This window comes from Ptychodera flava, chromosome 10 (genome assembly GCF_041260155.1).
Source record: "Ptychodera flava strain L36383 chromosome 10, AS_Pfla_20210202, whole genome shotgun sequence".
NCBI lineage: Eukaryota > Metazoa > Hemichordata > Enteropneusta > Ptychoderidae > Ptychodera > Ptychodera flava.
Genome location: NC_091937.1, coordinates 7,960,293 through 7,984,511, shown reverse-complemented (window position 1 = coordinate 7,984,511; position 24,219 = coordinate 7,960,293). Strand labels below are relative to the sequence as shown.

Genomic DNA, 24,219 nt, shown 5'->3' with positions numbered 1-24,219 from the left:
TTGAATTTCAAATTTGTTTACATCTTGGGTAATGTGTTTCTCTAAAACCAAAATTTGCACAGTGACAGCCCCTCCCTATTTTTATACTTGATTTTGAAAGAAATGGTTTAGAAAGATTCATTGAGGAATGTTAGAGTAAACGTTTCACTGTCGAGGCGCATACTACCTAAACTATTCTTAGTTTGGCCTGCCACGTCTAATCAAATGTGAGCAAAGTGTCATTGACGCTGCTGCTGATGTTGTTGTTGTTGTTGTTGTTGTTGTTGTTGTTGTTGTTGTTGTTATCGTTTTTCTTGTTTTGTACTGAAATAATTGTATTGTACATTTTCTTTAATATTCAAATTTAGATACAATTGTATTTTGATGAAATCAATTGTCTGCTAAAATATTTTCAAGTTTTACTCAAAATCACTTTTAGTTGCCAACATACATATCATCAAATTTTCATGGTGTTGAATGCTTCATACAATAAACTTAACGAGGAAGATCTTTGCCTCATCTTGATGTTTGAGTGAATGAGAAATAGACAGCCTCTGTATCTTTTTTCACAGTGAACATTTTAATGCATTCAATAATATATGTTCACATGCTCATGTCAATAATTGTATTTGAAGTTTAACTGCATTGTTCTCATGATACTAGGCAACTATTGTTACTTTTAAATGTCATCGAGGCCAATTTGCTCGTGTTATATAACAACTTTCCTATAAGGCTGCGATTCACAATCCCTGATTCTTGCATCAGTCCTTGTTGACGGTAATGTTCAAGTGATTGATGTTCAAGTCCATAATTCTCCTCTGCAAATGATGTCAATGTCAATGATGTGATAAAGAACCTTTGTCTTAACCCTACAATACTGTAATTTCTCTGGATAGACATCAAAGTCAGCCATGGACATGGAAAATAGCATAATAGCAGCAAAATGAAAAATCTACTTTCCCCAGAATCTTAAGGATACTTCTTTCGAGAACATAACTTTTCAAACTATCGATTTCAGCCGTATCAACTTTGCCCACTGAAGACGACCCATATAACATATCCCAAAAACTTGTCACAAACATGGTTTTCGGAGAATTGGAGAGAAAAATGGCAAAAATTCGTGGCAAAAGGTCACGACTGCTTTAATGTGTAATAAATTAGGCATTGAACACGCAAAGGACATACTAGGTCACATCAAGATAAAAGTTGTAGATATTTGCTCCGAGATGAAATGTCAGTTTTTTATGTCAAAACCTTGCTTTCTTTCACGTTAAGTAGCTAAGATTTGCCATGTGATCTCATAAATGTGCGTATTTATCGGCAATTATATATGAAGTTCATCGAGTAACACAATTTTCTTAATATTTTTATGTCTACTCATTTCACTTCAATCTACAAAGTTTCTAAATTAAAGAGACAATATTGGATCAACCTAAACCTTCGTAATACGTAATGCGTCTATTATCGTCTTGAAATGATTAAAGTACCTCTTCCGATTTGGTCATGGCTGCTTGCAATTGTCCAAAGTATAGTACTGCGATAAAAAGCTGTACTTTGGTTTAAAAATCCACATAACTGAATGTATGAACGCTAGGATATAGTCAGTGTAATAATTTATGATTTGGCGATTCCCTAGCAATGTTAATCTGAAAGACGTTTTCAGAGTATACCAATACAATCTTAATTCGTTGTCCTGAGATCTGTTGTCGTCTCTCTGTCATTAAGTCCAACACGAGTATCTTTATAAGTACGTCCTTTCCTCGACCTCCGTCGTTGTTTAACTATTGCATCTACGTAGGGCAGAGATATGGTTACTGCGGCTGCTGCTAATAAGGACACCGTGGCCAACCAGAACGCTCCTTTATAATCTCCATACCTATCACGCATCCAACCTGAAATTGAAATTATTTCAGCTTTAGGCAGATATTTTCATTGTAAAAGTAACGGAGAAAAGATTTGACCATCAAGTGAACAACAGCCCTGATAAACAATGAAAATTCAAATGGTTGTATTCAATGTCCAAATGAGAATAAGCTTAAGTTGATTAAAATCAAATACGACGTTCAGATTGAATGTTTTAATCTCAAATAAGTAATGAAATATTGCAAGGTTTATTTTGTCACTTAATTATGTCATCTGACAGAAAAGGTATTTCGTTAAACGAGAGGTTTATACTCGCCAGATAATTACAGTACATCTAGGCCTACAGGCAAACGCAGATTACAAAAGATTCATAAAAATTGAAGATAGAGAGGCCGCCATAGGCGCTTTTGCATAACCCACTCAACAAGACAAAGAGCTGTGGTTTGTATGATGCACTATATACCTGCAAGGATGGGCATAGTTAATGCCGTGGCGCCATGGGTTTGAACAATCAGCGAGGTGCCAAGTCCTACATTCTCTGTGCCATGAAAAAAGACCAATAAAACTGAAACGTACGCCAAACAGCCACCGGCACCTGCCCCGAAGACAAAGATTGCGATCAACTGCCCTGAAATAAACCATAACACATAAAGTTAAATGCAGTCTCCACTATGAAACTTCACTGTTTCTTAGAACAATTGCTTTGGTACTAATATGATTCTAAACATGTTCCTCCATGGACATACTATTGTCACTTTCGGGGCCTTTTAATCACGATTGCATTGAGACCGTACTGGACAAAAAGAAAGTATTGTTAGGCGGTTAAAATACTAGCACATCCAGAAGACATCTTTACCTCCGGCAATGGCATTAATCAACATGCTACAAAAGCGTTCTAGAGAAATCGAGGGATGCGAGGGATAGTTTTTATAAAAGTCTGAAGTACCGTCTTTCTTACAAAACCCGAAGTATAAATTTAGTCCAAACTTTGCAATTATGTCATTTGTCTTTTAAAGATGTACAGAAATACGTAAGAATGTCTACATTTCATGTTGTGTGCTTTCATTTACACTCAATGCAATATGAATAGTAATAAGAAGACATCTTTGACTCCAAAATAATTTTCAGCATCGCATACCTGCCAAATTCCTAGCATAAATAATGGCTACGGTTGCTACAGCACAGGCTACAAGCGCAACACTGGACAACACGTACGGTTTCACTTTTGAAGAATAGCTCATCGCTCCGAACAGAGGTCTGCAAATCAATTGTCCCAAGCCCATTATTGATGATATAGAGGAACTTAGGGTGTCTGCTGTACCAAGGTCACGTGAATGTCTCACCTGGAAAAAGTGTAATAGAAATAAAAGTAACTTGATTTTTTGCAAACGGTCTCCTCTTAAAAAAAGTCAATTACCAGTAATAGCATCATTACCATTACCATCGTCGCTTTGCTTAAAATGTTACCTCCATACAGATAATTATATATTAACTACATTTATTTGCGTTACAAGCATACCTATCCACTTCCTATGCCCTATCCCATATCCTTCACAGCCGAATTCTCAATAAAGCCTCCCTACAGAGAATTTAAGAAACTGACACTTACTGCGTGGACAGTCACTATCCAAATTCCTGTTAGCTGTAAAATATTCGAAATGAGCTGTAAGATGAAGACTGATTCCAATATAAGTGATCCGGTCAACATGTTTTTGGGACAAAACGCCGTACAGGGGTCACCTTGTAGGATCTCTTTTCGTTCATGTGACCGGAGTTCACCTAAAGTCGGATCAAGTATTTCACGTACTCCAGAAGAAGCCAAATCTGTCGCATCATCATCGCTTTTGGTTCTGTCATTAGTGCTTAAACGTTTATTTTTTTCATGAATAGTACGTTTGGATGTTCCTTGTCGCAAAACAGCTGCATTAACGCTCAATGGTCTCAAAAGAGAGCCTGCAACGCATATATTAGCAGTTAATGCTGACATAATAATCAGCATTCCCCGCCATCCGTAGTTGTCTACAAGAAGTTGACAAACAAACGACAACACTAATTGCCCGGCACCAGCACCCGTCAGACCCAAACAAAGAGCGATGGCAAAATTCTTCTTGAAATAGTGACCAATCATTTCTATGCCACAAATATAGGGAGCACCACAGCCTATTCCTGTAAAAGATGCACATAAAAGAACTGGTTTTATATTGCGTGTATACATATTTCACTTCTTTTCAAACATCATTGATATTAGAAGCCTGCAGAGACTGATGACCACCCAATGACCTCTCTGAAAATGCGATACCACTCATTAAATCAAACATACTCACCGATCAACACGCCGCATGTAAAGTAGAGTTGATACAGATTCGATACAAAGGCACTCGACAGGAAGCCAATAGCTGCTACCAGTCCACATATCATTACAGTTTTCCGATGACCTATTAGTCTAGCTGAAGCTACTCCGAGAAGGAACGACGCACACATCACAGACGTAAGTATTGACGCGACCCATGCTGAAAGGAAAAGCACTTTGAAGACGTCATGCTGTTGTTTTTTACCGGCATCGGCAAACCGTTGTGTAACGTTGCCATCAACAGTCATTTAGTTAGGTCACATGGAGTGTGTAGTTATCAAACTAAGATTATGAACAGCATATTAATTAGCCATTGTAAGAGGGATGTAAGTTCAGTTTTACGTATTTTGAGAACGAAAGGTTCAAAAAATCTTAACAACCTCATCACTTTTAAGTTTAACAGTTAGAACTTGATAATTCATTCCGTGCTTTTTTGCATACTTTGTGTTTTAATTTCTCTAATGATGAATTTTTAGACAGGTAATTAAATGTTGACAAATCTAAGCTTTTGAGCGAACAATGATTTACATATTTTTTGCACCGAGTTATCGATTATCTGGTGTGCAGATATATTGTATCATATTGTAGATGTATTTCTGTCAATCAAGATCGTATACGTTATGTCGTTGATGATTTCTCACTGCGACAACACTTGTAATTGACAAGAAGACATTGGTTGTGTTTATTTCAAAGAGAACGGATACATTGTTCTCACCAGGTAAAATAGCGATTGGCTTTATTATTCACATTTCTAGTTGCCGAAATAAACAAATGCTGTCGATTTGGCGAACCTATAAGTTCACTCGTAGGCCATCTTGTTACATGGAGCCATTACCGTTAAGACCTGACGACCGGTCTACTGATCACTGTACGAATCTCCGTGGTTAAACCCTATCAGCATCTGAGTGAGTACCACCTCAAACAGTCATATACTTTCAATCTTGTTGCGCGAAGTTATATTTCATTCGAGTACTGATTGCCTGGCGTTACACGGCCTGGTGGAGGCCGTGTAAGACCTGTACGCAGGGCTAAATGATGGCCCTGCGTTAGCTCTGCATGACAGGGGGTGTGTGTTACCGGCGTTCTATGGCCTCCCACCACGCCGTATAGGTTATAACGCCGGTGACATACAGCCCTGCCATGCAGAGCTAGCCCTGCGTTAGCTCTGCATGGCAGGACCGGCTGGGCTGTGTGTACCGGTCACCATCCCTCCACCCACGGGGAGGTTCACCGGCGTTATATGGCCACCCACACACATACACTGATCGCATATGGTGGGGGTCGTATAACGCCGGTAACACACAGCCAAGCCATGCAGAGCCAGCCCTGCGTACATGTAACGCAGACTCGGAGGCTCATCATAGAAGTGAGTGAGCTCATATTAAGCTGCCGTACCTCTCTTTGCCAACTTAGATAGTTTTACCTGTCCCGGTTATTTTTGGGAAAAGTGTTTTAAACACAATTTGTCAGGAATTTCCGTATAGAAATATACTCCAACACCCGAACCTAGCCCACTAAGCCCCAGGGCTGTATTGTGCACGCATAGGAAAGCAAATTTAGCTGCACAGAGTAGCCCACGGGCCGCAGCCGGCTTTTTTGGTCGTTTTGATTTTTAGCTACTATAGACTGTAGTCTATAGAAGCTATTGGGATGGGTATCCGTCCGTCGTCAGTCTGTATGTATGTATGTATGTGTGTCCGTTTGTGAGGCGTCCGTCCACTCAAATATCTTGAGAACCGCAGTACTTTCTGATTTGATATTTGTTGCGTAGATGCAACATATGATTCTGAGAAACTGTTTTTGTTAGTTTTTTGATATTGTTGAAAATATGCAAATTAGCACCAAAAAAGGTGTTTTTGGTAAAATATCTTCTTCTTCATAATCACTGGTCGAACAGCTTTTTTATTTGGTATACAGGTCCCTTGGGATAACCTAACGTAGATTTGTTCAAGTTGTGATGAAATATACAAATCTGTATTTTTAAGGAATTTTTTCATCATTTTTGGTCAAAACTTTATCTATCACAGTCTGCTAAAAAACTTTATTTCATCAGAACCACTCGTCTGACAGCTTTGATATTTGATATACAGGTTTCTACAGATGAACGAAATATGATATATTGAATATATGATGAAATCTACAATTTTGTATTATTGGTGCAATTTTTGCCATTTATGGTCAAAAAATGTGTTTCTCAAAAACTACTCTTCTGATGCCTTTGATATTCAGTATACAGGTTCCTAGGGGTTGTCTTAGTGTGATATATTGAAATTTGATGAAATGAATTCCTTTTTGCCGTGGATTATATCTATTCATTAAGGCACCTTCTTCACACATTCTATTACAGCACCTGTACAACGTGCATGAACACATAAAGTTTTAACGACTATAAATAACCTGTTCCCATGCAGGACTTGCACATGAACTTGCACATAGTTATAATGGCAAAAGTGTTGTCTAACAGCTAAATTCAGGCCCTGACACCTTTTGGGCACCCCTAAATATAATGGTACAGTCCGCTAGGTACTTCAGTGGCAGCACACTTGACAAGGCCCCAGAGAATAATTAAATTTTCAACAATAACAATACTTTTTATACATTACATGGTTTGTGTCAATAAACCAGTCAAGGGATATATCATCATGCTTCAGGGAGTAGAACAACAGACTGACATAGCTACACTACATAAAACAAGATTTCTGAACAACAAGCCGACGGTTTAGCTTACACATCTTTAATTACAGTATATAATGTTTTCTGATGTAACTTCCATATTAAAGCGATGTAGTCTTCAGAACTGAGCCTGTGCGAGTTTCTTGTTTACAATCAATGTATTTCATGCACGATATCAAGATGCACCTCATCATCATAGCTGCAACATTTAAATTATACAATGATAGATTATAACAGACATGTTTTAACTTTCACCAATCACCATTGTTTCTTGGATACATTGTTGCCATGGGTGGTATGGGTCCCATATGATCTTTGAGCGCAGTTCCGACGACTATATCCCTTGAAGTTAAATGATTATTTTAGCCAAGAAAAAATGATGTGGATAGACAGTTTTAATTTACATATTTTTCGCAATTGTATTGTAACAAACACCTGAACAACAGGAAATAATGACATTTTTCATCATGTCTTTTTTATTAGATTGCACAATGGGTGGTTAACGTGGTGTCAGTTTATGAAGTAAGGTACAGTTCCAATTGATGATGGATGTCCTGAGCAACAAAGTGAAGATGAAAGAATGTAAAAGAAACTGAGGGCAACTTCATACATTAGCTCTACCAAGTTTGTTTAATATTACGATATTGTGAATAAAAGGATCATTGCAGTTATTAGTCCCCACGGACACCGTCTGGGGGGACTTATAGGTTTGGTCATGTCCGTGCATGCGTCCGTGCGTGCGTGCGTGTGTGCGTCCGTGCGTCCGTCCGTTCACATAGATATCTCAGACATGCCCTAGTCAATTCCTTTCAAACTTTGCACAAGGATAGTACCCTACCCCATACATATGCACGTCGATTTGTTTTACAGTGCGATCAAATTTGGCCGTGTTAGACAGTGTTTCATCTAGGATGCTACACCAGGGGGGGGGGGACTGGTCCCCTCTGCAGGAATTTTTGAGGGGATTTTAAAATTTTTGGGGGGATTTAACTAAAACATATAATCACGACTTTACACGTAAGTTTTAATGTTGCAATGATGTCACTTGTGATGCCATATTGCAAGCCATAAATCACTTGCTTACACAATCCAAGATGCTGGCTGCAAAAACCATCCTATATAAGATGTTTTCAAAAGTCAACAAATTTGAGTATCTTTGTTGTGAATGTATGTAGAGCTTAGAAGAGTGGCGGTTGGCTCATTAATATTAATAAGCATTAATATTCCTGAAAAAAATTGTAGCGTAATTTGTATGCTACAATATTCTGTACATATGTTTGTTTAATAGCAGCTGGCCATTTCCACTGTACATGAACCTTCAAGGGATTTTTTCATTTTTATTTGATTATGAACTGTGTGCACTAACACAAAGCAAGAAAAAATCTTTAGTAATTATAAAGGAATATTTTCCTATCTTCTGAAAAAATAACATATATTTGTTTGTCACGTTTTTACTGTGCTTATATCATCCCTAACCACCGTAGAGTTTGGATCAAGATTGCCCTATACAAACCAGTTAGCTGTATTTTCTAGTGACCTAGCTGGTCTTGTAGTCTTGTGCGCAGACTCAGTAGAGTTAAAACGAACAACTTAGGAGGTCTCTGTCTGCCGTGTTCTGAATGTGGAGTTTCTCGATGTCAGATTCGCTCCAATTGCTTTTGTCAGTCATTTTAAAGTACGAAAATAACAAACAGAAAGGTTGGTTGTCACCAACAGTTAACTTTAGGGTTTATTTGCCCGAAAAGTAAGTCAATGTATGTTCACTGAATTCAAAAACCGGCCCCATTGACACTACAGCTTGCTTGTGACTCTTATTGCATGCAATCCCATCACAGTGCCAATGCCATTCACTGAACTGAAAACGTTTCTGTAACAGTAAAGTCCAATTTCCGAGTCAATTTTTGCTACCAGAATTATTTTCATAGTGTTACAGACATTCATACTATGCACAAAAACTTCAGTTTGTCTCCTGTTCTCGATCGTACTGAGGTAATGAGACAAGGGCAATGAACTTTTGTGAACGTAACTCTCAATGGGCTGACAGGCTTTCATATGCAAAACACGGTCCCTCCACAAAACGGTCAAGAAACGCCACCAGTTTCTTTTGTTATAGTCCGGGTTTCGATTGGGCTTTCTGTTGATTTTACTGATGGGGATAATCCCGGATTATCACGCGTGCGGCGGGAGGTGTTAACAGTTACGTGCATAAATTATCGTAAAGAGAAACTTTATTCTCCCAGAATGCATTCTGATTATTGTCTGCGCATGCGTCTAAAGGCCAAAGTTTGTTTACATCTAGCTGCCTGCCGTGGAGTCACGCAGCGTGAACTATGTACAAGTTCGGAGACGATTTCGTCAAAAGGGAGTTAAGGAAGACATTTTAGGATTTTCCCATGTAATGCAGATACGACTCGTCGATCCCAAGCGACGCCATTTTGTTTTCAGTTGAAAATATAAACGCGACAAAAAAGACTAGTTTTTTCGAAGTCTTTGCCTTGTTAGAAGGTGCATGACTTACTTTTTTGATGAAGGTGAAAAAACAAACGGGGGAGTAAAATTCACAGTGTTTCCGAAATGCATGGCGTCTGTCAAGATCACCTCATAGCTGAACTCAGCCATAAAATATCATCCAAGATTTCTCGATAGTGACCTAGATCTTTAAGAAACTGTTTTACTCATCTTCTCACCAGTCTTCAAATACATGCGAAACAGTGCAGAAAGATGAAAATAAAGTAGCTTGATTGACTGAAAATCGTAGGATACGGAGCGGGACCGTGTCACAAGATGCCACTGAAACAAGACGCTAACTTGCCTATGACGTCATTCGCTTCCTGCGTCCACCGCAACGCGGACTGTCGCAACTGTGTAGGTGATTAGCACCTTTGAACAAAAGCGTTTCTTGACCGTTTTGTGGAGGGACCGTGTGCAAAATCAGTATACGGAAAGTACAAAAAGTATCAAAATCGAACTAAAATTAGTTCCTTTCATGTAAATGTTCTTGCTACACTATACAATGCCTGTTGCCAAAGTATTAACAGGTGCTGATAATGGGTCAAAAGTATCTAAGTGTGACACCATGATATTTGATATGCCATTCCAGCCAGCTCAGTGCAGTGCGCGATGGGTCGCCCCTTCTACGTACAATTAGCGGCGCGCAGCACACGAAAGAGGGGGCATCGCGCAATCGTGCAGCCTAGATGAAACACAGTGGTTAGAGGACTTTGTAGTTTACACCTCCATAGACTCCCATGTATAAGTCAGTTCTCCATAGACTCCCATGTATAAGGCCAAGAAAAATAAAAATTTAGTTTCTCATCGTATTCATATTGCAAAAAGGATGCAGTGACACAGTTTTTAGTCCCCACGGATGAAGTCCAGGGGGCTTATAGATTGGGTCATGTCCGTCCGTTCGTCCATCTGTTCGTCCATCAGTTCACGCAGATATCTCAGATATTTTGACATGTCACGTGACCTCAGTGACCTTTGACCTCAAATATACATATTTGTCCATAACTCAGTAACCACAAGTGCTACACCCTTCATATATGGTATGATGGGACACCTTATGACGCCACATACTCTACCTCTGATTATGCACATATCTAATTTTGAGCGAGCAAATAGAGCTAGAGGTCTGATTTTTGGTATATAGGGATAACTTGGCAATACAATTTTTTTGACAAATGTCACATGACCATGGTGACCTTTGACCTCAATAATACATATTTGTCCATAACACAGTAACCACAAGTGGTACACCCTTCATATTTGGTATGATGGGAGACCTAATGATGCCACATATTGTACCCATTAATTATGTGCACATCTAATTTTGAGCGAGCCAATAGAGCTGGAGGTCTGATTTTTGGTATATAGGGATAACTATAGGATAGAAGTTTTATGACAAAATGTCATGTGACCTCGATGACCTTTGACCTTGATTATACATGTATATGCATAACTCAGTAACCACAAGTTCTATACCCTCCAATTTTGATAGGATATTAGACCTTAAGATGTCACATCTTGTACCTCATTTATTATGCACATATGTATTTCATGGCTGGCCAATACAGCTAGAGGTCTGATTTTTTTCCCCGATTTAGAACCATAACTTAGACATGCCTCATGTGTTTCAAATTGGGAACAACAACATATACCTATGTGCCCATAGATCTCAACATATACACTCCAGTGATACTTCTGAATGACCACATTTCCCTGCCCCATCAAGACTAATACTCCTATTACAAGTGGGAACTATGTCATTGTCAATGACTTGTTTTTTGTGGAATACATAGTGAGACACTGGTGAATCGATAGTGCTTTGATCCTAGTCATGTGATCTGGGTCCCCTGGTAAACCTGTTTGTTGATTGAATGATTCGTCTTAACGGTGTTTCGGAACCTAAAATGGGGTTCCTTCATCAGTCACTCTCTTGTTAGCTCTCATTTGGTATACCAAAGAGAGCTTATCTTATAAGGTGAATCAGTTCATTTGCATCTCATTTACATGTCATCTGCGTGTATGTATGTATGTATGTCTGTCTGTCTGTCTATCTGTCTGTTAGTACGTCCAGATCAAAAACTCCACAGCAGCTACCGTCTAAGTATTTGGTATATAGGTGCACCCAGGGGTGGAGATGTGAATTGGTTCAAATGAACATGTCAGTGTCAAAACTATGCAAATGAGGGGGGAAAAAGAAAAATCCTACAAACTGCTAAAACTCAGTAACCGTTGGTTAGATTTGGATGAAACTGGTTATGTAGGTTCCTTTAGGTATTTTAAATTAGGTGTGTACTACTGTGTATGAAATTTGCGTGTTCGTATTTTTGGGGTAATTTTTTTCAGTTTTAGTCAATAAATCTTCTCCTCTCAAACAACTTGTCCGATTGCTTTGAAAGTTGGTATCCATATTCATCTGAATGACCTCAGTCAAGTTTGTAAAATTGTAGTAAATATTTTGTATTTGTAATTTTTTGGTAATTTTCTCAATTTTTGGTCAAAATTTTTTTCTCATCTGATGCCTTTGATATTCCGTATACAGGTTCATAAGGTTAATGAAAATGTGATGTATTCAAATTCTTATGAAATTTGCAATGTTGTACTTTTTGGGCAATTTTTGTCACTTTTGGTCAAAAAAAGTATTTCTCAAAACTACTCATTTGATAGCTTTGATGTTTGGTATTCAGGTTTCTAGGGTTATCATAACATGATACATCGAAATCAGGGGGAAATCTGCATTTTTGTATTTTGGGGCAATTTTTGCCATTTTGGTCAAAAAATGTTTTTCTCTCAACGTTCTTGTAGGATTGCTTTGAAACTTAATACTCTTGACCCTAGGGTTGATTTCTTAAATTTGCGGTGAAATTTTCATTTTTGTATTTTTGACATTTTGGCAATTCTTTTTTTGGGGGGTCAAAAAAATTTTCTTTGAAGTAAATGTTCTGATTGCTTTACAACTCATTTTGAATGTATCTAGACGCAACCTTGGTTGAGTATCTTAAAGTTTTTGGTGAAAGTTTTCCCCCATGTTTGGTCAAAAATCACTTCCTTTGAAACTTTGAATGCATGTTGCCAGGGGTGACCTTAGTTAAGTATACACACTGTCGCCTTCTACATCAAATCAAACGTGAGCCAAGTGTCATTGATGCTATGTTTTCCATTTTTGATCAAAAATCTCTTTCTCTAAACACTACTCGTCTCATACCTCTGGCTGATTTGTTCTCAGGGATAATCTTACTGTGATTTTCACATTATATTTTCAATTTTGTATTAGCAGTAATGCAGGTTTTTCGACATTTTTTGAAATGTGCTATCAAAGGTATCCATCTTCATCAACATATGTGTCACAAAAAGTTATTCTCTACATAGCACAGCAGGACTGTATTGGCCGTTAGGTAATGTGCTTTCATATTTGTGAAATTTATGCCCTTTATCTCATTTTTCCGGTTATTGAGAGTAGTTATTTTACTTTATAGAGAAAAACTGTTCTTGTGCTTTATTAACTCTCCTGTTAAAATTTATGTACAGTCAAATAATTTTTTTTTGCTAAATAATGCTTAATATCTATTTGTATGTGTGTATAAGATTGAGTTTATAAGTCAGAGTTACTTGTAGGATTATTCTACATTTCTACTGATTTATCAAACATTTTGTATGGTATTGAAAAATATATGACTCCAAAATGTCCGTAAAGGTGTCCACAGAAAGTCCGCTTGATTATTTGCTCCTACTGCTTTGTTCAGATTCCTTTAAGGTAAATAAAATAATGTGATGACTTGAAAAATGTAACATGCTAGCTGTGAAGTATCAGTATATAGGACTATAGTACACTTCCTTGGATTTTTGTCAACTTTTAGTTTGTTTTGAATAAGGAAATCAGTTTGACTTCAAAAGTGTCCTTTTGACTTCAAAGTGGTCCCCACGAAATTCGAATGATTGTACACTCTGTCTGCTTTATTCAACTTATTTTTTTGCAATTGAGAAATGTTCTAACTTGACAAATGTAACATGCAACCTGTGAAGTATCAGGCATGAATAGGACTATAGTACACTTCCTTGGATTTTTGTCAACTTTTAGTATTGATAAAGAGAAACAGTTTGACTCCAAAAGTGTCCTTTTGACTTCAAAGTGGTCCCCGAGAAAATTTGAATGATTGTACACTGTCTTTGCTGAATTCAACTATAGTTTATGTTATAGAAAGAATGGGTCGACTTGAAAAATGTAACATGCGACCTGTGAAGTATCAGGTATTAATAGGACTATAGTACACTTCCTTCGATTTTTGTCAACTTTTAAGTATTGAATAAGGAGAATCAGTTTGACTCCAAAAGTGTCCTTTTGACTTCAAAATGGTCCCCGAGAAATTCGAATGATTGTACACTGTCTCTGCTGAATTCAACATAGTTTATGTTATAGAAAGAATGGTTTGACTTGAAAAATGTAACATGCGACCTGTGAAGTATCAGGTATGAATAGGACTATAGTACACTTCCTTCGATTTTTGTCTACTTTTAATATTGAATAAAGAAAATCAGTTTGACTCTAAAAGTGTCCTTTTGACTTCAAAGTGGTCCCCAAATCTCGGGATAATTTTACGCTCTCTCTGCTGTATTAATCATCGTTTATGTTATTGAAAGAATGTGTTGACTTGAAAAATGTAACATGCAACCTGTGAAGTATCAGGTATTAATAGGACTATAGTACACTTCCTTCGATTTTTGTCTACTTTAGTATTAAATAAAGAAAAACAGTTTGACGCCCAAAGTGGTCCCCGAAGACTTGGATGATATTAGGCTCTCTGCCGTGTTTCATCATCGTTTTTGTTATTGAAAGAATGGGTTGACATTATTTTGCGACCCGTGAAGAATCAGGTATTAATAGGTCTATAGTACACCTCTTTTGATTTTTGTCAACTTTTAAAATTGAATAAAGCAAATCAGTTTGACTCAAAAAGTGTCCTTTTGACTTCAAAGTGGTCCCCGAAAACTTGGAAGATTTTACGCTCTCTGTTCCTGTATTCAACATCGTTTATGTTATTAAAAGAATGCGTTGACTTAAAAATGTAACATAAGACCTGTGAACTATCGGGTATTAATAGGAGTATAGTACACTTACCTTTTTTGTCAAACATTTAGTATTGAATAAAGAAAATCAGTTTGACTCCAAAAGCGTCCTTTTGACTTCAAAGTGGTCCCCAAATCTCGGGATAATTTTACGCTCTCTCTGCTGTATTAATCATCGTTTATGTTATTGAAAGTATGTGTTGACTTAAAAAATGTAACATGCGACCTGTGAAGTATCAGGTATGAATAGGACTATAGTACACTTCCTTCGATTTTTGTCTACTTTTAGTATTGAATAAAGAAAATCAGTTTGACTCCAAAAGTGGTCCCCGAAGACTTGGGATGATATTAGGCTCTCTGCGCTGTTTTCATCATCGTTTTTGTTATTGAAAGAATGTGTTGACTTGAAAAATGTAACTTGCGACCCGTGAAGAATCAGGTATTAATAGGTCTATAGTACACCTCTTTTGATTTTTGTCTCTAAAAGTGTCCTTTTGACTTCAAAGTGGTCCCGAAGACTTAGGATGATTTTACGCTTTCTCTGCTGTATTCATAATCGTTTATGTTATTGAAAGAATGTGATGACTTGAAAAATGTAACTTGCCACCCGTGAAGAATCAGGTATTAATAGGTCTATAGTACACCTCTTTTGATTTTTGTCAACTTTTAAAATTGAATAAAGCAAATCAGTTTGACTCCAAAAGTGTCCTTTTGACTTCAAAGTGGTCCCCGAAAACTTTGGATGATTTTACGCTCTCTATTCCTGTATTCAACATCGTTTATGTTATTAAAAGAATGCGTTGACTTAAAAATGTAACATAAGACCTGTGAACTATCGGGTATTAATAGGAGTATAGTACACTTACCTTTTTTGTCAAACATTTAGTATTGAATAAAGAAAATCAGTTTGACTCCAAAAGTGTCCTTTTGACTTCAAAGTGGTCCCGAAGACTTAGGATGATTTTACGCTTTCTCTGCTGTATTCATAATCGTTTATGGTATTCAAAGAATGTGATGACTTGAAAAATGTAACATGCGACCTGTGAAGTATCAGGTATTAATAGGGCTTTTGTACACTTCCCTTTGAATTTTGTCAACTTTTAGTATTGGATCTTCACAATGACTTTGACTCAAAAAGTGCCCTTTTGACTTCAAAGTGGTCCCCGAAGACTTGGGATGATTTTACGCTTTCTCTGCTGTATTCATCTTCGTTTATGTTATTGAAAGAATGTGTTGACTTGAAAATGTAACATGCGACCTTCGAAGTATCAGGTATTAATAAGACAAGAGTACACTTCCTTTTTTGTCCAACTTTTAGTATTGAATAAAGACAATCAGTATGACTTCAAAATTGTCCTCTTGACTTCAAAGGTGTCCTCTTGAAATTTGACAATTTTACGCTCCGTCTGCTGTATTCAACTTTTTAGGTAATGTATTACTTCAATCGCGTGACTTTCTATGGTACATAATGGATATTATTTTTAAAAATATAAAGAAAAATACCCACTCTTAAAAATTTTGTCTCGAGTCCTGTTCATATGTATTTCATATCTGTGCATTCGTAGCACAATGCTGAGGCGTATAGATCGCATTCGTGTCAAGGGATATCGCTTTAGAACCGCTGTTAATCTGTCCATGGACCTTTTACGTAGTTTACTACGACACCAGTCAGTTTTTTAATTTACTTCGCAAAATATGAAATAGCCTAATCTTTGAATAAATTAATATGTACCTACTTTATCTCTGACTACCTATGACTCATCTCCTACTTCCGTTAATTATGTCGAATGTGGCAACATCTAATTTCAGCCGTTTTTAGAGCCGTCGACTGTTTCTGCTCGGTTCTGAACTTTTGACAGATCAAAAGAATTCAATACGTTTTACGCGAGAGGGGAAACGTTGCAGAGTTCGTGGACGTCGGCTCACGGGAAAATGGTTGAAAATACATGTTTATATTATCGAGGTAGCTAGCAGAAGTAGACAATGGGTCGTGAACCGACCAGTGTTATAGTATCGGTCGAAGTAAACTACCAAAAATGTCTATGGGCTGGCTTGTGGCGATGAAGTTTTGACCCGCAAGTGCGATTTTTACGCCACAGCATTGCTGCAAATTGTATTTCATATCAGTTTATGTATTTAAGAGCAGCGATTAGAATGACTTCCAAATGTCGATATGACTTCAAATGAGTCATTTTATAGATTATAAGTCATGATTGATATAGACACTAGCCCTCCCCATTATTAATTCTATGCTCCGCCCTTATTTTGTTTATTTTTTCCCAACTTTAGGTATTAAATTACTAAATAGCAGCTGATATGTCATCAGAAACGTCCATGTGACAACAAATGCGTCCATTATGCGGTCACGGTCCCTCCGTGATGCGGTCGGTGTCGTCAGACTTGAGTTTGACCCCCTATCTTACCGGACATTTAGGATGGAGACCACTTTGAAGTCGGGGACCACTTTGAGGTCTTAACAGACATCACCTGTTGTCGCCTTTGATTTCTCAAACGCGTCCAAGAGTGCAACGTAGATCACTCCGACCGAATACCCACTACCAGCTGACAAAAATGTAATCATAAAAGTTGCGATAACAATAGCCCATTTCCAGCTGCCGTCAGGTACTTCTGCCATTGTGTCAATCTTTGTTGTATCTATAATTAAAATAAAATCTTGTATGATTGTAGGGTAAAGAGACTTCACATAGTAGTTTCTCTTTCGGTGAAGAAAGAGTATATTTTAATATATTGGTCTCTTCCAATCATGGAATAGCATTTTGCACATGACGCCGTGACAGAATTGTCGGTGAAAAAATATCAACTTGAAATGAGAGAAGGACCAGAAAAAAAAGCCTGTTTATCTTTTTCTATGGTATCTTGCAAATATGGTGGCGATTTAGAATATCGTATAAAGTCGCTTTTTCTATGGTATCTTGCAAATATGGTGGCGCTTTAGAATATCGTATAAAGTCGCTTTCTTGTTGTCAAACACATTCTTACATAACGTTTATATAACTTTTTGTGAGCTAAGTAACTCATACAGCCAAGCACAAGAAGACATTAGTATTCGGTGGCAGAGGCCACTTTCGGAATATGTTCCACACAAACATAGCAAACCCTACCAAGCTTAACCGCAGTTCATAGACCTTTACGGTTAGCCTATAATTTTAACGTTGAAAATATAGCATTTTTGTAGATAAGAACCTATTAAGAGCGGGATGTATGAATGAAAAAGAAACACAATCGTGTTTTACAGCCTTTCTAACAACACGCTCTGTGTGCGGCAAAATATCGTTCAATGCCTTTGTAAGTTTTCGATCAGGGAGTATGTTTTCTATTTTCTGCAGAAAAATACCGCTTGAGTAGATCTAGAACCACAATTAGTTGGGAAAAACCCTGTGCCAAATAACCGTGCTAGAACAAAATATGCCAAGGATTCCCCTTATTATACTTTCGAGTCGTTGCCTTGCATTTAATCTGGTTTACCTATAATTTGTTTTGTTATAAAACGTATAAGGCGTCTCGTATGAAGACATGAATATATCTTTTATCTCCCGCAGAATCAGAAACAGTGACCAAATCTAGCTAATCCAAGATAGCATCCAAAACGGTAAACGATTGCACTAATATTATCAACATAGGGCTTAACAAGCAATCGCTGTACAGGTGTTTAGCATTTTTCCTGGCGAACATTTAAACAACCATACCAAAATATCAACCTGTAATGCTTGCGTGGTTGAAATCATGGCCACATACAAAGCGTTCTGCAGACAAGGGACACTTATATTTAAAGGCTTATGAGACTTTCTGTCGCATATATAGCTGATATGATATGGTATTGTTTACGGTTTTGTTATCTTTTACTGTCATGAGGGTTTCTGCCAATTTAAAACGTACGAAAACAAAGTCTGAACGGGTCGAGTAACATGCATCAGGGTATCCATGGCATAATAATGGATCACGCAGTTGTCTGTTACTAAATTGAACAGAAAATCGAAAAAGAGATGTACCTCCCTTTCGTATTTTTTAATTACCATGGCTCGTAAAGAAGGAGAATGCCAGAAGGTGGGATATAAGGCGTACGCGTGTAATTAAGATTATTTACGGTCAAGCATTTACTTTGTATTGTGATCACATATTTAACTGACTGGAAAGAAAGGCTCACTCTAAAAAATAATTAACATATATTTATTATACTAATTGAAACTAAATTAGGATGGCACCACTACAAAGTTGTTCACAAAATGTGAAAGCTGTGGCTTGGTACCCAAATTAAACTTATAGATAGATGACATTATGATATAGTATAACAATGCATTTCTCCCAAAGAAGATTTAACATGATATCCATGCATGCAAACATGAAGAAATGAATGAAGGGGTGACAGAATTTTTAATCATTTGATTTGAATGTCTTCGACAAAGTTCGGCAGCCAAATATCGATTTGTCGCGAAGCATCATCCATGGAAGCATTTCAAAATATTTCTCTCAGAAGCTTGTTGCTTTTACTTTTACATTTCGTATGTCTCTTTGCTATTTAAATTTTATAATCCTAACAGTTTTGCTTTTTACTATCTTTTTGGTTTTGATTTATTTGAATTGATTTGAGTTGCTGGCACATTTCATCAAAATATGTAATCTGGCACGTAAATCCGATAACACCGTTAACCAAAAGTTCAAAAACTTTAAAGTTACGAGTAATACACATATACGACCCCCCCCCCCTCCCCCCGAGGTGGCGGATTTGTTAAGCGTAATTGCGTCTGTCTCCACCAGCAGATGGAGTAGAATATCACGTCAGGGAAAGTAGAGCTGTTCGTAACTGCCCTCCCACTGGCATACACGGAAAATGAGCCCTCCCGCTGAATTTTTATGCCCACTGCCCTCCGGTATTTATAGTCTGCCCGCTCCCACTCCCCACAACAATTCAAGGCCCCCGCTGCCCTCTCCCCACTACTAAAATTCCCCATTGCCAACTAGATGCCAACTAGGCAACCCAGATCAACGCAAACCGTGCGAGCAGTTAGCAGTATACCTTGGAACATTGCTCCCCTCTGAGTTAGGTGCTTTATTTCTCCTCAAGTTATAATATCACCCACGCCGCTTTCCCCTCCCTCTACGTATTTTCTGGTGCCCACTGTCAAAATGTTTCTCCCCGCCCGCTGAAAGTGATGACATTTTCCCCGCCCACAGTTAATATCGATATTTGCTCCCCGCCCGCTGATTAGTTTTGAAACTTGCCCGCCCGCTAAAAAACTTCGCACGAACACCTTTTTGCACGAACAGCTTAGTTGGCGGCACCTGATCACGTGTAACGACCTTTTGGCTCAATTTATTTTCTTGGCTTTAATCAAACATTAACGATTACTTAAGTTGAATTACGGTGCTAAGATTTGTACCCGTAGGTTGCAAATAGTTTTGGAGATCGTAAACAGTACAGACGAAGCGAGGTCACGTACTGCTGATGATCGCTATAACCGAGACCAACAAGTAAAGTTTTAGCTAGCTGTGGAAACGCAGCTATCTGTTGGCGGGGTAGCGGGGATCGCTATGCGGGTCAAAGGTCAACCCCGCCACGGATAGCTGCGGGCCAACTGCCATCGAAAGTGGGTCTATTACGGCGACACAACATGTATCGGAACTTTGAACAGCAAAATAAACCAAAGTGAGCGTAATTCAATAAAATGACCTATACCTGCCTGAACTCTGATTATTGCTCATTACCTGACACCTTTTGTGAACAAAATGTCTGGCTCGTTTACGTAATTCAGCCGATTTTCCGAGGAGTACTCAAGATTTTCACTCCAGCAGCGAACTTTGACTTCTATTGATATGCTAATAAGGATGTCGCTCGTTTGTGAAGACCTCTAAGTGGTCCCTGACTTCAAAGTGGTCCCCGTAGTTGTAATTGAACTGAAATTTTACGTAGTCCAGGGATTTTTCCATTCCTATATTTGCATAAAGTTGTTAAACTTTGTAACATTGCCAATACTAATCTGTTATTTTGGTCCTTTTTGATATATGCGCTCACTTTTATTACTTTTTCAAATTCCGATGCATTTTACACTGCGAACCAGCCCAAACTGCGCGTCCAATTTTTTCACCTGGTTAGGGTGTCTCATATTAGCATCATGGGAGATTGCGCTGCACACGGCACGGTCGAGACCAGCGACCCACCGATCACTGTATGGATATGCGGATGTCCATATGGCCTAGCAGTTTACTGAGTGAGTACCAGCTCAAAAACAGTCATTAATTTCAATCTTGTTGCTCGACGTTATATTTCATACTCGCATACATATGGAAGACCGGTCACGACATGCGACATGCGACCTGCGACTTCAAAACTGCGACCTGCGTCCTGCGAGTTTGAACATACGACCTGCGACTTCGGCATTTAGACCAAGGTGTAGGCCTAACCTGCGACTTCACAACAGCGACCTGCGTCCTGCGTGTTTGTCAAACTGCGATATCAGTCTTGATTTGTTCGCACCATTGCTCTGAACACGAGCCTGAAAAACACGAGGGACACCATTGCACTATATTAAAACAGCCGGTTTACCGCATTCTCGCGACCAGAGCATTATTTTCGCACCGCTGGCCTACGCAAAAATCGGCCAGCGAAAGAATTCACCAGCGATAGAAGTGCATGAAGCTGTGACGGTAGAGAATTCCACAAACGAAGAGCACAAATTTATTTTCCTTCTTACGAAAGGCAAACCGATCTGAAATAATGCAATAGCAATAGAGTTTTAAACGTCTACATCAGTGTTTAATAGTTTCTGGAACTTTTCTGCCTACATGATCTAAAATATTATATACACACAAAAATAATATGTACATATTATAGTTATATTAGGCTTAAAGACTGAAAATAGGATTGTAGGAGGGTTTAATTATGTCCTGTTTTACAGTTTTAACTCGCGTTATCTATAAAGAACTTGAGTCGGTCTCTGGCTATTCATGGTTAGCAAATATGTTTGCACTTCTGTCAATATCAGTATTATTTTAACTGCTTTACTTTGCATATGTTATTTGTGTAGACAAATGTAGTCCGAGTTAACCAGTAAGAATATTTTTATTTTTCCACTGAACAAAAGTTGGATCAATTCGATTTTTTGACGAAAAGTAAAAATGAAATTAGACGAAAAGATGGCAACATCCGATGATCAATCACTAGAGAATTGGAACAAAACTGGAAATGTTAGAAAATGAACGACAATAACTGAAAATTCGAATGTTTGCAATGACACTGACGCAGTTATGATACAGGGGGGACAACTGATGAATTAAACAGACAGCTAGATGGTTATACCACAGTGAAATGAGGATAAATACCAGAGATTTCTAAAAATCAAAAAGTTTGTCGATAACATAAGGAAAGAAGCGAGGTAAGGCAGACGAAGAATATCTAAAATAATTTGAAATTATAATATAAACATATAAATGCCTATCACGTAGCATTATTTTCCATGCATTAACACGGACTGTCAACATTTCCGTCATAAAATTATCTCTCCAGATGAAAATGAGTGAACTGGTGTGTACATGAATTGAGTTTTGCCAGACTTGGTGAACGATTTACCAAAGCGAAAGCAATGGCTTATTAATTGATCGATGTTGAACGTTAAATCTCCTTTCCACGTTTTACCCTTTGAGCGCTGTAATTTTCTCCCACCAAAATTTTAGTGCAAAATTTTACCAATTGTATGATTTTTCTGTAATTTTTTGATAATTTTGGACCAAATCGACATCACATTTCATTGGCTACAGGTTTTTCCCAATTTTTTTGCAAAAATTGGAGAAAAATTGACAGGGGTTTATTATATAAAGGGGACAAAAATAGACTTTGGCGCTCAAAGGATTAAAGTTCACGCAAGACGCCTCCAATCTAATACTGAGGAAAACACCATGAAACGTTACGTGTTGTTGTCGCATGTCGCAGTTGTGAAGTCGCAGGTCGCAGTTTGACAAACACGCAGGTCGCTGTTGTGAAGTCGCAGGTTACACCTAGGTCTAAATGCCGAAGTCGCAGGTCGCATGTTTCAAACTCGCGGGACGCAGGTCGCAGTTTTGAAGTCGCAGGTCGCATGTCGCATGTCGTGACCGGTCTTCCATACATACAGGCGTTCTGTTACTGGGTAGCTCTGCATGGCAGGGCTGTGTGTTTACGGCGTTATACGGCCTCCCACCACATGTGTTGGGAGGTCTTATAACGCCGCGCCGCTAACACACAGCCCTGCCATGGACATGCAGAGCTATTAATACTGGGTAGTTTGTTTTATGCTACGTTCCGACCATGGTTCCGACGTTTTGTTCCGTAGACTTTTACGGAACAGAACATCGGAACGTAGCATAAACTACACTTATACAAACTATCCAGTAAACAGAACGCCTGTGTGCGAGTGCTGATTGTCTTCGTCCAAAATCAAATTACACTGTGAACTTACACAGAAACATCGCACAATGAATGATGGCCCTGCGTACGATGCTGTGTGTTTTCGGCGTTATATAATGCAGAGCTAGAACTGCTGTACCTCTCTCGGGGGGAGGGGGGAGTACTTGTTCAGAGAAGTGGTAGAGGTGTGCGGCCGCAGGTATAAAACCCAGGGCCCATTTTAGACCTAAAATCTCGTTGTTTTAGGACCCCATTTTAGACCTTTATGACCTTTGACCCAGGTCAACAGTCATAGCGTCAACATTTTTAAAACGGAAAAAGCAAGTATTTGCCCCGGCAAAGCCTACCACTGTAAGCTTATACTGCGTTTAGAGCTATTTTGTTGCTGGCCAAGCCATGATTCCGAAAAATCATGAGGAAATACTAACAAATTTTGTGAAAGAAAATACCAAATTTTGGTCCAGCTTCTGCAAATTATCAGTTATCTGCAGTTACAGTCTGAGTGGTGTTTTTTTTAAATTACAATTCACAACAAACCTCGCTGTTTGTCTGTAAAGCAATACTACTTCATATGGCCATGGTCGACCTGAATAATACTAGGAGCAGTAGAGCCACTTTGTTTGGGTATTTTCTATTTGGCAAAAATCTGCCATATGTAGAGTTCTGACAAATCAGTGACAATGTTTTAAAACAAAGTCCATATTTACTTTAAGCCAGGGGGTCTCTGTAATGGTTCCCCTGCCACAGAAAAGATATCCATGCTTATTGAGTGCAGCTCAGAACCCTGCTAGCGAGATGGGAACAGACTGTTGAAATTTGTTCTTGTGTGGCACTCAAACTTCAACCCCATTTTAGACCATGGTTTACAGTGGAATTGACCCCCCCCCCCCCCATTTTGGACCAAGTTGCTGAAATACCCACCCCATTGGGCGGCGCATATACATATTGGCAAGTAATGGAAGTGACACCCCCCCCCCTGACTGCTCTTTGCCAACTTAGATTTTTTTTACCTGTCCGTGGTATTTTGGGGAAAGGGTTTTAAACACAGTTTGTCAGGAATTTATGATGATACTTGAAAGAATAGAAATATACTCCAACACCCGACCCTGGCCCACTAAGCCCCAAGGCTGTATCATGCACGCACAGGAAAGCAAATTTAGCACTTGGAGGCAGCCATATTGTCTAGTTTCCATGTGTTGAGTTTGTACTCTACATGCCTTGACATTGATTTCATTGTAACTTAGGTCATTTCACATCATTGGTACAACGTACATTTCAGTGACTTTGAATGACAAAGTTCTTTTACGTCAAGGACTGTGTCATCAGTCTTAACTGATGTCTAGCTGTAAATTCAAGCTGACAATCTAAACTGAATACAATATGATTG

General features: G+C 38.4%; 1 protein-coding gene across 1 annotated transcript in view; it reads right to left on the bottom strand.

Moving 5' to 3' along the window:
* Window positions 1-585: 585 nt before the first annotated feature.
* LOC139141901 (monocarboxylate transporter 13-like) overlaps window positions 586-24,219 on the bottom strand; it is a 36,987-nt gene continuing 13,353 nt past the window's right edge. The window contains exons 2-7 of the mRNA XM_070711659.1: window positions 16,922-17,089; window positions 4,167-4,352; window positions 3,452-4,008; window positions 2,981-3,185; window positions 2,306-2,470; window positions 586-1,871 (exon numbers count right to left, since the gene is read on the bottom strand). Coding sequence (XP_070567760.1) covers window positions 1,660-1,871; window positions 2,306-2,470; window positions 2,981-3,185; window positions 3,452-4,008; window positions 4,167-4,352; window positions 16,922-17,069 — 1,473 coding nt within the window. The 5' untranslated portion in view covers window positions 17,070-17,089 and the 3' untranslated portion in view covers window positions 586-1,659. The remainder of the gene's footprint in view (window positions 1,872-2,305; window positions 2,471-2,980; window positions 3,186-3,451; window positions 4,009-4,166; window positions 4,353-16,921; window positions 17,090-24,219) is intronic.